General features: G+C 41.5%; 1 protein-coding gene across 1 annotated transcript in view; it reads left to right on the top strand.

The window, feature by feature from the left end:
* The window catches only part of pappa2 (pappalysin 2), a gene marked incomplete at its 3' end in the record, with an annotated part of 107,134 nt that overhangs the window by 43,882 nt on the left and 50,061 nt on the right, over window positions 1–13,191 (top strand). Inside the window, exons 11-14 of the mRNA XM_050074589.1 lie at window positions 82–385; window positions 5,163–5,291; window positions 5,400–5,485; window positions 11,936–12,132. Coding sequence (XP_049930546.1) covers window positions 82–385; window positions 5,163–5,291; window positions 5,400–5,485; window positions 11,936–12,132 — 716 coding nt within the window. The remainder of the gene's footprint in view (window positions 1–81; window positions 386–5,162; window positions 5,292–5,399; window positions 5,486–11,935; window positions 12,133–13,191) is intronic.

Raw genomic sequence — 13,191 nt, forward strand, 5'->3', positions numbered from 1 at the left:
GCCTCCAGATGTAACCGTTGCTACTCTAAGTGTGGAACAGCTGACATATTAAGCCAATCTGTCTGTATTACCTTGTCACAGGCAACCCAGCCATAGCCAACATAGAGCTGATAACCGACACAGGGAAAAGCATCAACCTCGGACCCCAGCATGTCTTCTGCGACATGCCCTTCACCTTGCGCCTAGACACCCACAACACCGCCGTCGCCGCCATAAAACTCTGCACCTTCGATGAGAAGATGGAGATCGATGCTGCCATGTTGTCCTCAGGCTCCGGCAGCCCTCTGTGCTCCGGCTGCCAGCCTCTGCTGTACAGGATTCAGCGGCAGCCGGCCTTCACCAGCAAGTCCCCCTCACCTCAGACCCAGCAGACGTTCACTGACAGGTAGATGCTGGATGTTGTCACATGTTTGTTGAGGCTAAATCTTTTATTTATTTGCTTTTACTTCAGTTAAGGCTCAGTGAACTGTGAGGTAAAAAGTTTTTATTTTGCATTAACAGCAAATTTCATTGATTTACTCTCAGGCCTTTAAAGTCATGCCGCACATTGTAATAGTGATCCCAGCTGGAGAATAACCTGAACAGGTACAGGCAACCACAGTGCGTAATGGGAATTGACAGGTGTGTTGATTTTCTGTCCAAACCACCCGAAAATACCCAAGACTCCACCTGAGGCAAGTTCCCGAGTCTGGTTTTCTCTCAGGTGTAGATGAATATTTATAACTGTTGACTGGAGGCTGTGCCAACCGCTAATGTTGGGTACATACGCACACCAACACATGCAGACACACACACGGCCTTTGCAGACATCAGCAGCTCAGAGGAAAATAAGACTGAGGGTAAAAAAAAAAAGTAACTTAGGGGCTAATATGGACTTAAAGTCCCACAGCAAACCTCTGTGTCTGTGTGTGTGTGTGTGTCCTCAGATCTGCTAATCCACAGTTATCTGTCTCTCAAAAGTGTTTGGGTCTGGTTCTGTTTGAAAAGCTCCGAACGCAAATGTTTCCAACATGGGGATGCCGAGCTATGGCTACTGATCCAAATCTGTTTCAACAAGCATATACTCAATCAAAAGCATGCTGACATTTCGGGGCTAAGTCGAATCAGTTTGTACAGTGTCCCATCTCGTATTCTGGGGTGTCCAAATGATTACCGGAATCTAAATGTAAAGCCACAAGCCAGTTTTTTTTTACCTTCCTAAATAGCTGCCAGGATATGACAGTTGTGTCACATGATTGAAGATGATTTGGGGCTTGATTTCAAATGTTGGGGCACTCTCAATAGCTGAGAAGCTGTTGCTATTTTACAAAGCAGGGCGGATGTTAGGTGGACACAGCTTCAAAAAACAGTTTATTTTTCAGGGAACACGTCTCCTACGTTACACAAGCTGTGTCTAAGTGCAAAAAGATGTAAGAACCAGTGGGAATTGAGTTATGTGGGACTGTGGAGGGCAGAGAGGGGTTGATGTGAGGAGAAGAGAGTGTTTGAGAGCAATGAGTTTGGAAAAGAAGGGAGAGGGAGCAAGGGAGGGCGGGATAATAGAGAGTGGAGAAGATGAAAAAGAAGAGGAGAGAGGGGGGAGACAAAGGGAATTGGAAGAGATACAGATAAGCGTATGTGAGACACAAAAGAGATGTGGGAAGAGCAGAGGTTTGAGGGAAAGAAATGAAACTTAAGATACTGTAGGTGAGAAGCAAGCGGTGAGAAAAGGTAAGAGGGGACAGGGGGAGACGACAGCACAGCTGAGGTGAAGCAAAGTAAGCAGAGGCATATTTTTTTTCTCTTTTGGACCACAAACAAAATGTGAGCAGCAGAGGCCATAAACACCAGTGACTGCTTGGATCTGGTCCTTAGCCGTTTCCTCCTGCTGAACTCGCACTATGGTCAGCACAGGCTGACTGAGGAGAACACAGACAGGGAGAGTTGAGTGACGAGGACTAGAGGAACTGTTCAAATAATCAAAACACAACTGACATCTTTGTTAATCAGGTAGTCTGTCACTGCACGTTGAAGGAAATCATTTTCATTTTCAAATGAATGAATAATGTTTGCTGTACAAAAACAATCAGAACTAGTTCCTGAGACTTATGTCCGACCACATTGGAGACAAAAAACGTTTATAGTTGTTTGGAACAGCCACTCTGTCAAAGTCTGTTTCCCCATTGATATGTGTTTCCCCTTACCTTGCCTGAACCTAACTATCTCTAACCCCAACAGCAGTGGGAAACACTGTCTGAAGGGGGAACACAAGGCCATTACAGGGACTGCAGAGATGCAGATATTGTTTTAATACGGGGATAATGCCGCACATTTTCAGACAGTCTCCTGGATTACATTTATAGTGTTGCACTCGTTCATTCACTAAAAGTACCACAAATATTTTTGTAAAGAATGAAAAAAGGGAGCTAGAGGGAGAAGTTTAAACCCTGGCTCCTTTTCACCTTCGCACAGCCAGCCAATCACAGCGTGAAGTGGGTGTGAATGTCACATTGTTCGGAAAGTTACAGAAATGATTGGACACAGCCCCCCAATCCAACATCGGAAAGGTGAGGGGGAAGGGGGTTTCCGAAGCTATTTGACCATCTGACAAGTGGATGTCTAACCCTCTCGCCTACATCTTTCTGACATTGGAAAAGGGGTGGTGCCTCCTACAGTTTTTGTCTGAAACTAACAATCATGCCAACTTCATGCAGCATTAACCAGGTGTGGCGGAGAGAAAATATGCGGGATTTGAACTTCTGTCTCTAGTTGTCTTTTTCATTCTTCACACAACTTTTTCCATCACTTTTTTTGTGTACAATCGAGTGCAACACCATAAATGTCTTTGAAGAAAGACTAATCCAAAGTGTGTACCATTATTCTCATTCATAGATTCACTCTCGCCCCTCTCTTTGACGTCAGGCCCAGCAATGAGAGTGGCCATTTGAAATGACTGTAAACACAGCCCTCAGACGTGGTTTCACAAATCTTTGTTCGAACCATGGACTGTTTAAAATAATGGACATAGCTACCATAACCTCACCCATTGGTTTGTCGTCTCCTGTTTTTAAGACTCGAGTTTGGAATTTCGGCCATCGCCATCTTGAATTTTTGGAGCCAGAAATAACCACATTTGGATGAGAGGATGGTGCTGACTCACAGACTGTATTGATACCTTTCAGACAGCCTGTCACTCAAGCGGCTCTGCCTTTAAATATGCGTAACTTTAAACCTGCGTAAAATATAGACAGGTAAGTTGTTACAGTTAACCAAAACCATCTCAACCAAAATGAGAGGGTGAAAGAAACCCTAACGCTAGCTGTTAGTTTGGTTAGCGTGGTTCATTTACAGCTACGGTTAAGTGTGATAATGCTAAAGCTAATTTTCACTAGTGAAAACCATGCTTAAAAAAAAAAGTACTTACCGGAAAGACTGAACATCCGACTCCTTAGAGGATCTTTTAGTACAATCAAATGCTGAAAAAGACTTTTTGTTAGGTGACCCAAACATTACTGTTAACTTTCATGAACTGAAAACACAGTAAAATAACGACAGCTGTGGCTACGGAGTTACACCATGGTTACGTTACTTCACCAACGTTGTTGCTATGTTAGCGACTTGGACGGCACCAACCTATCACTCAAAGTAGCCACACCCTTAATTGTGCACAATTTTAAGCCTTAATAACATTTAAATGGGTGAGTTATATAAAAAATTCACTCCTTGTGCAGGGGGAAGTTTGTTATAGAGACTAGGCTGAAAATATGTTTATTTCTGCTGTTACAAAGGGCATTTTAACATGGGGGCTCTGTGGGGATTGACTCGCCTCTGGAGCCAGCCTCAAGTGGCTGATCAAGGAACTGCAATTTTTGGCACCTATGTTTCGGCTTAATTTTTCAGCTCTGGAGGTTGCCGCTCCGCTCGAACTAGCTTGTTTAAAGCATACCAGGATCTAAAAAAATTATTTGTGTTGCAAAACATCCTCTTTTCCTTGGATTACATCTCCACACTCAATGTTTCCAAACTGTTGCTCATGTTACACTACTGGCATTGAGTGATTAGTCTAATTAGTAATTGTAGCTATTTAGTTTAAACACATTTTTTTTGTACCAGCCTGAAGATTTAAAATAAGTTTTCTTGGGGGCACGCTGTTAGCTCAGTCTGAAAAACTAAATTGCTTAATGATTTTTGTTAATTAAGTTCATAGTTTAAGAGGGAATGAGGCATTTTGGGAGGAAGTGCGGAGTGCAACAGTGGAAAGGGGAAAAGATGACCTAAACCTCACCATAATTATCATGAAGAGGCCTCTGAGAGCAAAGAGGGAGAAAGCCTGTGGCAGGGGTTTGGAGGATATATGTATATCCAAACAGAGATACAGTATAGATACAGTATAGACACAGATAAATAGGGAATTCTTCATTTCCTTCGCTGATCCATAATTAACAAAGGAAATTTGTAGAGTCTGAAGAAACCGGACAGATACTGAGTGATTTGTGCTTCTCCTGGTTAACTTTGGCAGCAGGCAGATACAGAAGCACAGAGAGGAGGCTCTTTTTATAGATACAGCCCACCAAAACAGATCAATAGTCCCGACACTGGAGCCAAGGTATCATCGTTACACACACTTCCTGCTGTGGGGCTTAAAGGTCACGGGATACTGCAAGGTTACAGTTAGAAGCCACTGTGAGAGCAAGTTCCACTTTTGTTGCTGCGATCCCATGAGCCACTGCTTGCAGAATACTTCAGGAGTAATGCAGAATTGATTTGTTGGGGGGCAAATACAAGGCGTCCTCTCTACACAGCACAAAGTAAGCAATGGTACAAGAAAAACAGGTCATTATGTACCACACTGGCACCAATATCAGGAATAATTCCTCCTTATTTTGTCAAGTATTGAATGAGTCATTGGTATCGATCAACAAGCCTGTAAAGATTATATGATCAGTTTGTACCACAGAGCAGTAAAATCTTTGCTTACTACTCCTCAGAAGAACATAACAAACCTTGTATTTTTATTTTATTATGCCAATTTTTTCTTTTCTTTTTTTTTTTTTAATTTTAAGCAATCACGAAACCATTTTCCCCCTCTCCTCTCCTCTCCTCTCCTCTCCTCTCCTCTCCTCTCCTCTCCTCTCCTCTCCTCTCCTCTCCTCTCCTCTCCTCTCCTCTCCTCTCCTCTCCAGCTCGGTCAGGCAAGGAGTCAAGTACCAGTACACAATCCAAGTGGAAGCAGACGGTCTCCTCAGCGATCCCTCCTCACCTCTCCTCTACACCCATGGACAGTCCTACTGTGGAGATGGCCTCATAGAGGGGTTTGTGCACTTCAGTGGAGTGGATATTTTAGCATGTCTAATTACACGTTGGAAATGTAGATGACATGGGAAATGAAGGTGATGATGATGATAGTTTTCTCTCTGTAGGACAGAAGAGTGTGATGACAGTAATCTGTTGGATGGCGATGGCTGCTCTAAGAAATGCCACAAGGAGATGGGCTTCAACTGTAATGGTGAGTGAGTGCCATTATAAAGAAATGTGTGTCTGTTCCATCGTGGGTTCACACACACATGCATTTTAAACCGAAGGCATGTTGAGCAACACTTTTTTTATTGTCGTACATCAAACCCACCAACTCTGCCCTCTCATACATGTGAAACATGACCACCATATAAACCCTTTAGTGTAAAAGAGGAGAAATCTCTCATTTGTGCATGCAGCAGTAATAAGAAAAAAATTCAAGACAATCAAATTTAATTTACAAGACATAAAAGCTTCTGGCTTGAACTGATTCCACAAACCATTAATGTAGCATCACCGCAACATAAGAGGAAACAGATGAGCTGAAGGGTGAAAAGTAAGGTTTTGCTTTGCTAAGTCTCAAGTCTTGTTTAGAAATCTGAAGCAATTTGACATTTAGGCTGGCAGGGAAACACCAGAAAAACACTTTTCAGCACTAACTCTTCAGCCTCAAAACACATGTCAGGCATGTTTGCTTTATTAAATACGTTTTGGCCTTTATAAGATTTTGAGCAATTCATACAGGCCTGGGAATATTGATAAACGAAGTGTATTGATTTGTATCATGTTGTGATTTGGGATCGGACACTTGCAAGAAACAGCTCACAATAACAGTTGTGTTTTAGACATTGTTCATTTTTTCATTTTATTTAATGTGCTGTATCAAAAGCAAGTAATACGTTTTTTATTATCAAATCACATCTGTAACAGTCGGCCAGCTCTCCCCAGTGAGAGAGATCATAACCAGCTGTGGAAGCCTTTGCTTCTGACAACTGTTGTACAATGACCCCATAGTAAAGTGATTGGAGGCCACCTTGTAGTTCTGACCGCCAGAATCAAATCATGCAGAGGGGGTCGGGGGAGGGGGCTCATCATTTGTCATCCTTTCTTGGCAAAGTTTTTTTTTTTTTTCACCCAACAAGAAGCTTAGAATTAGGAAAGAGCAACTGTGGTAAGGGTTTAGGCCAGGTTAACATTTGGTGAGGTTTAGGCAAGAAGGCATGATTTGTTCTGAGAATTAACAACCAAAGATTAGTGGTAAGATGAGAAACATTGAGAAACAGTTGATTTGGAGCTCAGTGACTCATGTGGCTGCCAGAAAACAACTTGATGGATGTTCAAGATTTAGTTACTGAAAACAGATTCACCTGTTACGGTTCTTTAACTCTGAACCACAGGCTCTATTTTATTTATGTTATGTATGCCCTAGTTTATGTTTTTCCCTCCAATCTGTATCCAAATGAGCATAAAGAGCCATACTGTTTACAGTAATGCTGGATTATTGCTGACACATGTTCTTTGGAGATCCTTTACTGGAGCTCTATACAATAGTAGTATAATTGTCTGCATACAGCTCTCAACATGAAGGTGGCTGAGCTGACAGGTAGCAGTTAATGGTGCAACTTACGTAGTTTTTGACAACAGCAACCGTGCTGACAGAGCTAACAGTGTTAACCAGGGACAAACCAAATGGGTGGACAATCTGCTTCCACAACGACTCCTAGATATCACTGTCAATCACCGTATGAGCCAGTGCAAAGTGGCGGCAATTCGCTAACCAGAGGGATAGAAAAGAATACAAATCTTTATTGTCCACTCAGATGGAAATTTGTCTTCGGCTTCACAGACACACATCCTCTTAAAAACTTCCTCTGCCATGGTTTAGGATCATAGGCTTGGTAATGTAGACTCCTGTTCTGAAGCCTTAAGGCATGTTGGCCATCACCATCTTGGATTTTTAAAGCCAGAAGTGACCATATTTGGATGAGAGAGGGTAGAAGTTAACCTAACGCTCATTGCTAGCTTGGTTAGGATGGTTAATTTACAGCTACTGTTAACTGCGATAATGCTAATGCTAGTAAAAAATGCTAGTAAAATCTAGACTTAAACCACACACACACACACACACACACACACACACACTCACACACACAAAAGCAACTACAGGAAAGACTGAACATCCGACTCCTTAAACACAAACAAGACTTTTTTTAGGTGACATGAGCTAAAATATACGTGCCGGACCGTTTATCACAGCATACAGCAGAGAACCTCAGATTACAGCAAACACACAGAGGGAGCGTGACTTCAGTCTCTGCCCAGGATGCCACTATTCTTGGCTGCTATATAAATGCTGTGAATATCTTATAAAGGTCCTTTAAGTCACATTACTGTCCACGTTTCCATTATATGTACAGAACAATAGTTATTGCCTTATACTGATCTACAGACCATCCTTGTGTCAGTTCTTTGCAAAATATCAAAAGAATTTGCAATCCATTTGTAAATGAATCCCATACACAGTTTTGAGAGCCAAGGGAAATGTTGCTCAGTCAACCCTCGGCCAGGTGGTTAAAAATGCAGTAAAAAGGACCAAAAACATGCAGCATAACATGGCAGAAGACAAACAAAGAAGCCACAGAGGGTGCCCCCATCATTTGTGATTCCACAACAGGACAACAGTGCTTTGTGTCTGCACCCTCGCCCAGTCTGTAGCATGCAGACAGGCCACAACAGAAGCCTCACAACACGGCACGGAGGGGAGTTTACCCAAAACACTCTATTGTAAACAGAGGGTTGAAGACCGCCTCTGTCAACATGTGTTTTTGACCTTGACCCTCAAAAGTGCAGTGTGGTGGAGTAAAGCCAGACACACAGCATTCCCAGTTTGAACCTCATGCATGATTTTATTATGTCACTTAGTCATAATAGCATTTTATTGATGAATACTTGCTTACATTTCCTCTGACACTGAATACTGTGTTATATTGTGACGCCTCTCCTAACACCCTCGTATAAATCGCAAGCCTGTCACGTCTTGCAAGTCCATGTCTCTTCAAGTGCCTCTGTTTCTCATAGAAGAGCTTGGGCTGGATGAGAGCAGGCATTAGCCACAATGACATGAGAAATCAGCTCTACTGTTGTGGTATGTGGTGTTCCTCCACAGCCTTTAAATTCATCCTCTGTATAAAGGAATGTTTGCCCGAAACGCTCCTCAGTCATCAGAAGCTAAATTAACTAAGAATGGCTTTTATAAAATCCAACTCCATAAATATTCTGAAAAATTGCTAAGAAGATGTGACAGGTCAGCTGAGATGAGACAATATGTTAGTTGCTTCCTTTTTAGGCCATGTATTGTTTTCACTAGCAGCTGGATGGTACTGTAGTTAGTCATGTGTGGTGTAAGGGCTTGTGTTACGAGAGCTTGTTACAGGGCTAAAATTTCCATCATCCAGTCAATTTATTTGTCAGGGGGAAACAAGCGGAGACTGATCCCCCCCCCCCTCTCCCACTAGAGCTAGCCATGTCGTGACTGAAGCTATTACATCTCTTGTTTTACAATAAAAGACATCATGACTAGGAAGGAAAACAGTTTGGCAAAAACAGGTTTTTACAAATTGCAACACTTAAAACCAATTATTCAGTTGTACTTCTTAGTCATAGACAGAATATTTGTTTGGGTTTTCTTGCCACATTTGCTTGACCCAGTTAACTCCGACTATGCCAGATTGCCTTGCTTTGTTGTATTTATAGAATCGACTATAGATCTGCAGTAACCAGACCAACTACTTTTATAGTTATCTCGTCAAAGGACAAGCTGGATTTCTTAAAGAAGTGTCACTTTCAGGTTGTTTTTTTTTAAAGATTCTATGATTTATTTTTTGAAACTGCCCGATTAAATGAAGGTTAAATTGCACAATATGATTACAGCATGTGGACCTCAAATAAAAAACAGATGGTCTTAAGAGTTAAGTCAAAGATTGTCAAGTCGTCCTCTTTTGTGAGGCTTGATAAATACACAGACTTGGAATTAAAAAGACTTAATCATTTTCACAGGTGTTTTCAAAGCAAGGGTGGAGTGTCTGGTGAGTTCACTTAGTGTAGTATTGCCAAATGAACTCGGGGTGACAATATGGCATTGAATTGTGTAGGCCCAATTGCCTTTTATCAGAAACATGTTTCCGTCGACTAATTGAAGCCAATTGTGCGGCGCTGACTCTCTGACACAGCTCTGTCTGTCTAACTTCTGCAGCTGTCCAGATGTTAATGAGGCCAAACATCTGAAGTGTCTTGATGTTGTCCGCCCTTTTTATGAATAGCCGCCGCATTACAAGTTGTTGTTTGACTCATGCTTCCCACTCTTTTTGTGATACACTGCTGTAGCACATTATGTCAATACCCTTACTCTATTACACATACATTCACTGCTCATAGCTTAGGTGCAACTGTGTTACGGTAAGTATAGCATATTTTTTTTCTTGCTTTAATTCATATATCATCGCTTGCAACCTTAGTAAAATCTGAGATTCCTATGCACTTTGATCCAGAAAAAAATGCAGGACCTGATGGCTAAGGAGCACATTCCATTTACCTATTTAATTTCATTTTACTTCCATATGTTTTTTACCATATACTATATTGTTTTTACCTTTTACTAAAATCTTAAAGCGTCTTTGACATTTTGCCATCACCGCAGAGCTAGATTGAGAACATTGCTGGCAGATAACGTGCACGAAATAAAACAATATCAAGACAGAGATGGTGCCACCAAAGGGGGGCCAGGGGGGTTGTAGCCACTCTGACATAATTGCTGCACCCCACTGGCCAACCCTAGTGAAAATACTTGGACGCCAACATCATTGTCTTTAAGAGGCAGTGGCACACTTATTTTTTAAGCAAGTGAAGGTCATGGTATCTTGTGAAACAAGACAACCTAAGGCATCCATTGGTAGCTACTATGCTGGCGTAGATTGTTGGGAAGGGGGCTAAAAATGCTTCAAAATGTATTTAAATTTTGGCAACAACTGGCATGGCCATTTTCAAAGGGTCTCTTGAACTCTCACCTCAAGATATCTGAATGAAAATGGGTTCTATGGATACCCACAAGTCTGATGGCTGTTCCCAGTAAATGTTTTGTTTCTTACAATCAATGTACTCCTTCAAATTAGAGCTTTGTATGTGTCTTTTTGAAAAAAATGATAAGAACAATGAATTGCCTAACATGTATACAGATACATAATACATGAAAACAGGATTGTTATGGAACTCAAAATGCTAACTGTACCCATAAAAATCTATGCATATCAGACAATTAGAAACAGCTAGCCTATGTATTTCAACAGCATTATCGAATTCCTGAAATTCAGTTATGGCTTTTGGTTTTGGTTTTGGTGTGCCACCCCAATGTTTTCAGTGGCGCCATCTCGCCACCCCGTTGAAAAATTTCTGGGGGCACCACTGTGAAACAGTACATGAAAACTTGATCGTGAAAGTTTATTCTTGACTTCTTGGAAAAATTAGTTTGATTAAAACAGACTAAAGACGAAAAACAAGAAGATCCAAAAAAGTCAACAATAGCATTGACTTTCAAACTGTCAGATGTGCTTCTGCATCTCACTGAGCTGTTTCCATGACAAATGAGCACTCTATCCACTGATGAAGACCATGAGATGCGGTGGAAATCCTCCGTAACACATAACATATCTTCATATACCATGAAAAGCCTTAAAAGTTGGTCAGTAGTCTTTGTTAGGATGGCATTTTAATGATCATGTAATTCAGTGGAAACCCTCAAAAATGTATTTCCCAATATTCCCTCTGCAGATGAATTCAGTCATGCAGAAACATCTCCAAAAGAGCATATTTGTCCATCAACACCCTCAGAATCAACTGGCTGCCTAAGTGACAAAGAAGAGGCCGCCCTCGTTCTCTGTCACCTTTTTTCCTGTTTTACTGTCAACTGTCCAGTACAGTGACAAAATGCCATAAAAAATGTGTATCATGTTGCATTGAATTAAGTATTATTACCCTGGTGCTACTTTCCACCCACATGGACAGGTATTTGTTGACTTATTTTCCCCTTGCCTTGTTATTGAATTCTTGAGAGCTGGTAAAAGTTGAGTTGCTAAAAAAACAAAATTCTAAATTTATTAGCAGACACAATAATAGCAAAAGCAATCTTCCTGTCTGTATTTTTATTTTCTACTTGACTTGGAACGGTTTCTGATCTTTGCTTTGACAGTTCTCTGTAACACATAATGCTGCTGTTGTTACTTGGTGACTTATAGATACCCATGGCCCATTGAGGTGCTTTTGGGATTGAACTAACTGGCCAAGCCACATATTAGGTTCTCTTATTGCCTATTAACATTACAAAATGATTGTGATCTTCAATAATTAATTGAAGTCAAAGTTCATTTCTTACCATAATTTACAGTCTGTTGACAGCACAGAGAGTCAGATATGGTTGAGCTGACGTGGCTAACATTAAAAGTGGCCAATGAAAATACAAAATAGATTTGCTCAGATTTGGTTCACTGACAAATAGATTTGGATGGGAGTCTAACAGTGGGGGATGAGTGTATACCCTGCCAGATTAAGAAACCAGGCTTTATATCTTTTCATAAATCCTCCTGCCTCATTCTCCTCTCCATCTCCCAAGGTGAACCCAGTCAGTGTTATGTTTTTGATGGTGACGGTGTGTGTGAGGAGTTTGAGCGGGGTTCCAGCGTTCAGGACTGTGGTTACTTCACACCTTTGGGCTACACAGACCAGTGGGCATCCACCGCCAGCGCTTCTCATCAGGATCCCAACCGCTGTCCTGCCCATGCTGTCACTGGAGAGCCATCACTTACCAAGGTATGAAGTACGAACCACAGGGCACATAAAAGACTTCCAGATGACAATAAACTCCCCATGGAGGCCATTGTGGAAACCCTCAACTCTGGAGCAACAATGTTAGCATCTGGCTGCATTTCTGTATGTATTTATCTCTGTACTACTACGTAAAGTTGACCCAGTTTATTAATGCTCCTGCTTGCAACCAAAAGCAATACTTGATCAACCACCTAAATCCTCATAGAGGGAAATATCCAGAACCAGAAGGAGATGTACCACAGCCTGTTCAAAATGTGCCTGTTCAGAACATGGAATTTGCCTAACCTTGGGTACTGCCGCTCTCCGCTTTCTTGAGAAATGCTCATCCAAACCACTTCTCACTCCACACTGGCTTCCTTGGGTCCTGCCATGACATAGTTGCGTTCCCTGGCAATGCTAGATTATAAGTGCCTTTTGCTCACAGATAGCTATTTAGGACCAGGCTATTTCCCGGGACAAAAGTGTTCATTCTGAAAGTTGCATTGCTGATGCTTGAATTGTTTGAGTTTGCTACACTGTAACGTCTGCGGTCTCCGTCTCTTCATCTGTTCATGACATGGATGTATAGATAGAACTGGATATGGCATCCATTTCCGAGTTCCAAATTACCTTAATCTTTTCCATATCAAGGCTCATAGAGCAAGTGCAAGAGAGAGACTTCTGCCAGCTGAGCTGCTAACTTCTGGTTCAACCTTCTACTAAACTGAATGGGGATAAAAAAAGATTTAATTATGCGGCTCTGCTAGACATTAGAAATGTCTTCAGACCCAATGGATCAAATTCTAATAGTAAAAAAAAAAAAAAAAAAAAAAAAACATTTTGCAGGGGTTGTGATATTAAAAAAAATGAATCCACTCATTTACATACATCTGTTTCTAAATGTAAGTCTATGGAAAAAGTCTTTTTGGGCCCCATGGAATCAAGCGACGGACCTGGAAGTTGTAATTCCATAGTTTGGCCACTGTGTCAAAATGGCTGTAAAGCCAGATGCTGTTCCTGAGGGTTTGGTTTTTGAGTGTGCTGTGGCGGGCAATGCAGAGC

Source organism: Epinephelus moara, chromosome 21 (genome assembly GCF_006386435.1).
Source record: "Epinephelus moara isolate mb chromosome 21, YSFRI_EMoa_1.0, whole genome shotgun sequence".
Classification (NCBI taxonomy): Eukaryota; Metazoa; Chordata; class Actinopteri; order Perciformes; family Serranidae; genus Epinephelus; species Epinephelus moara.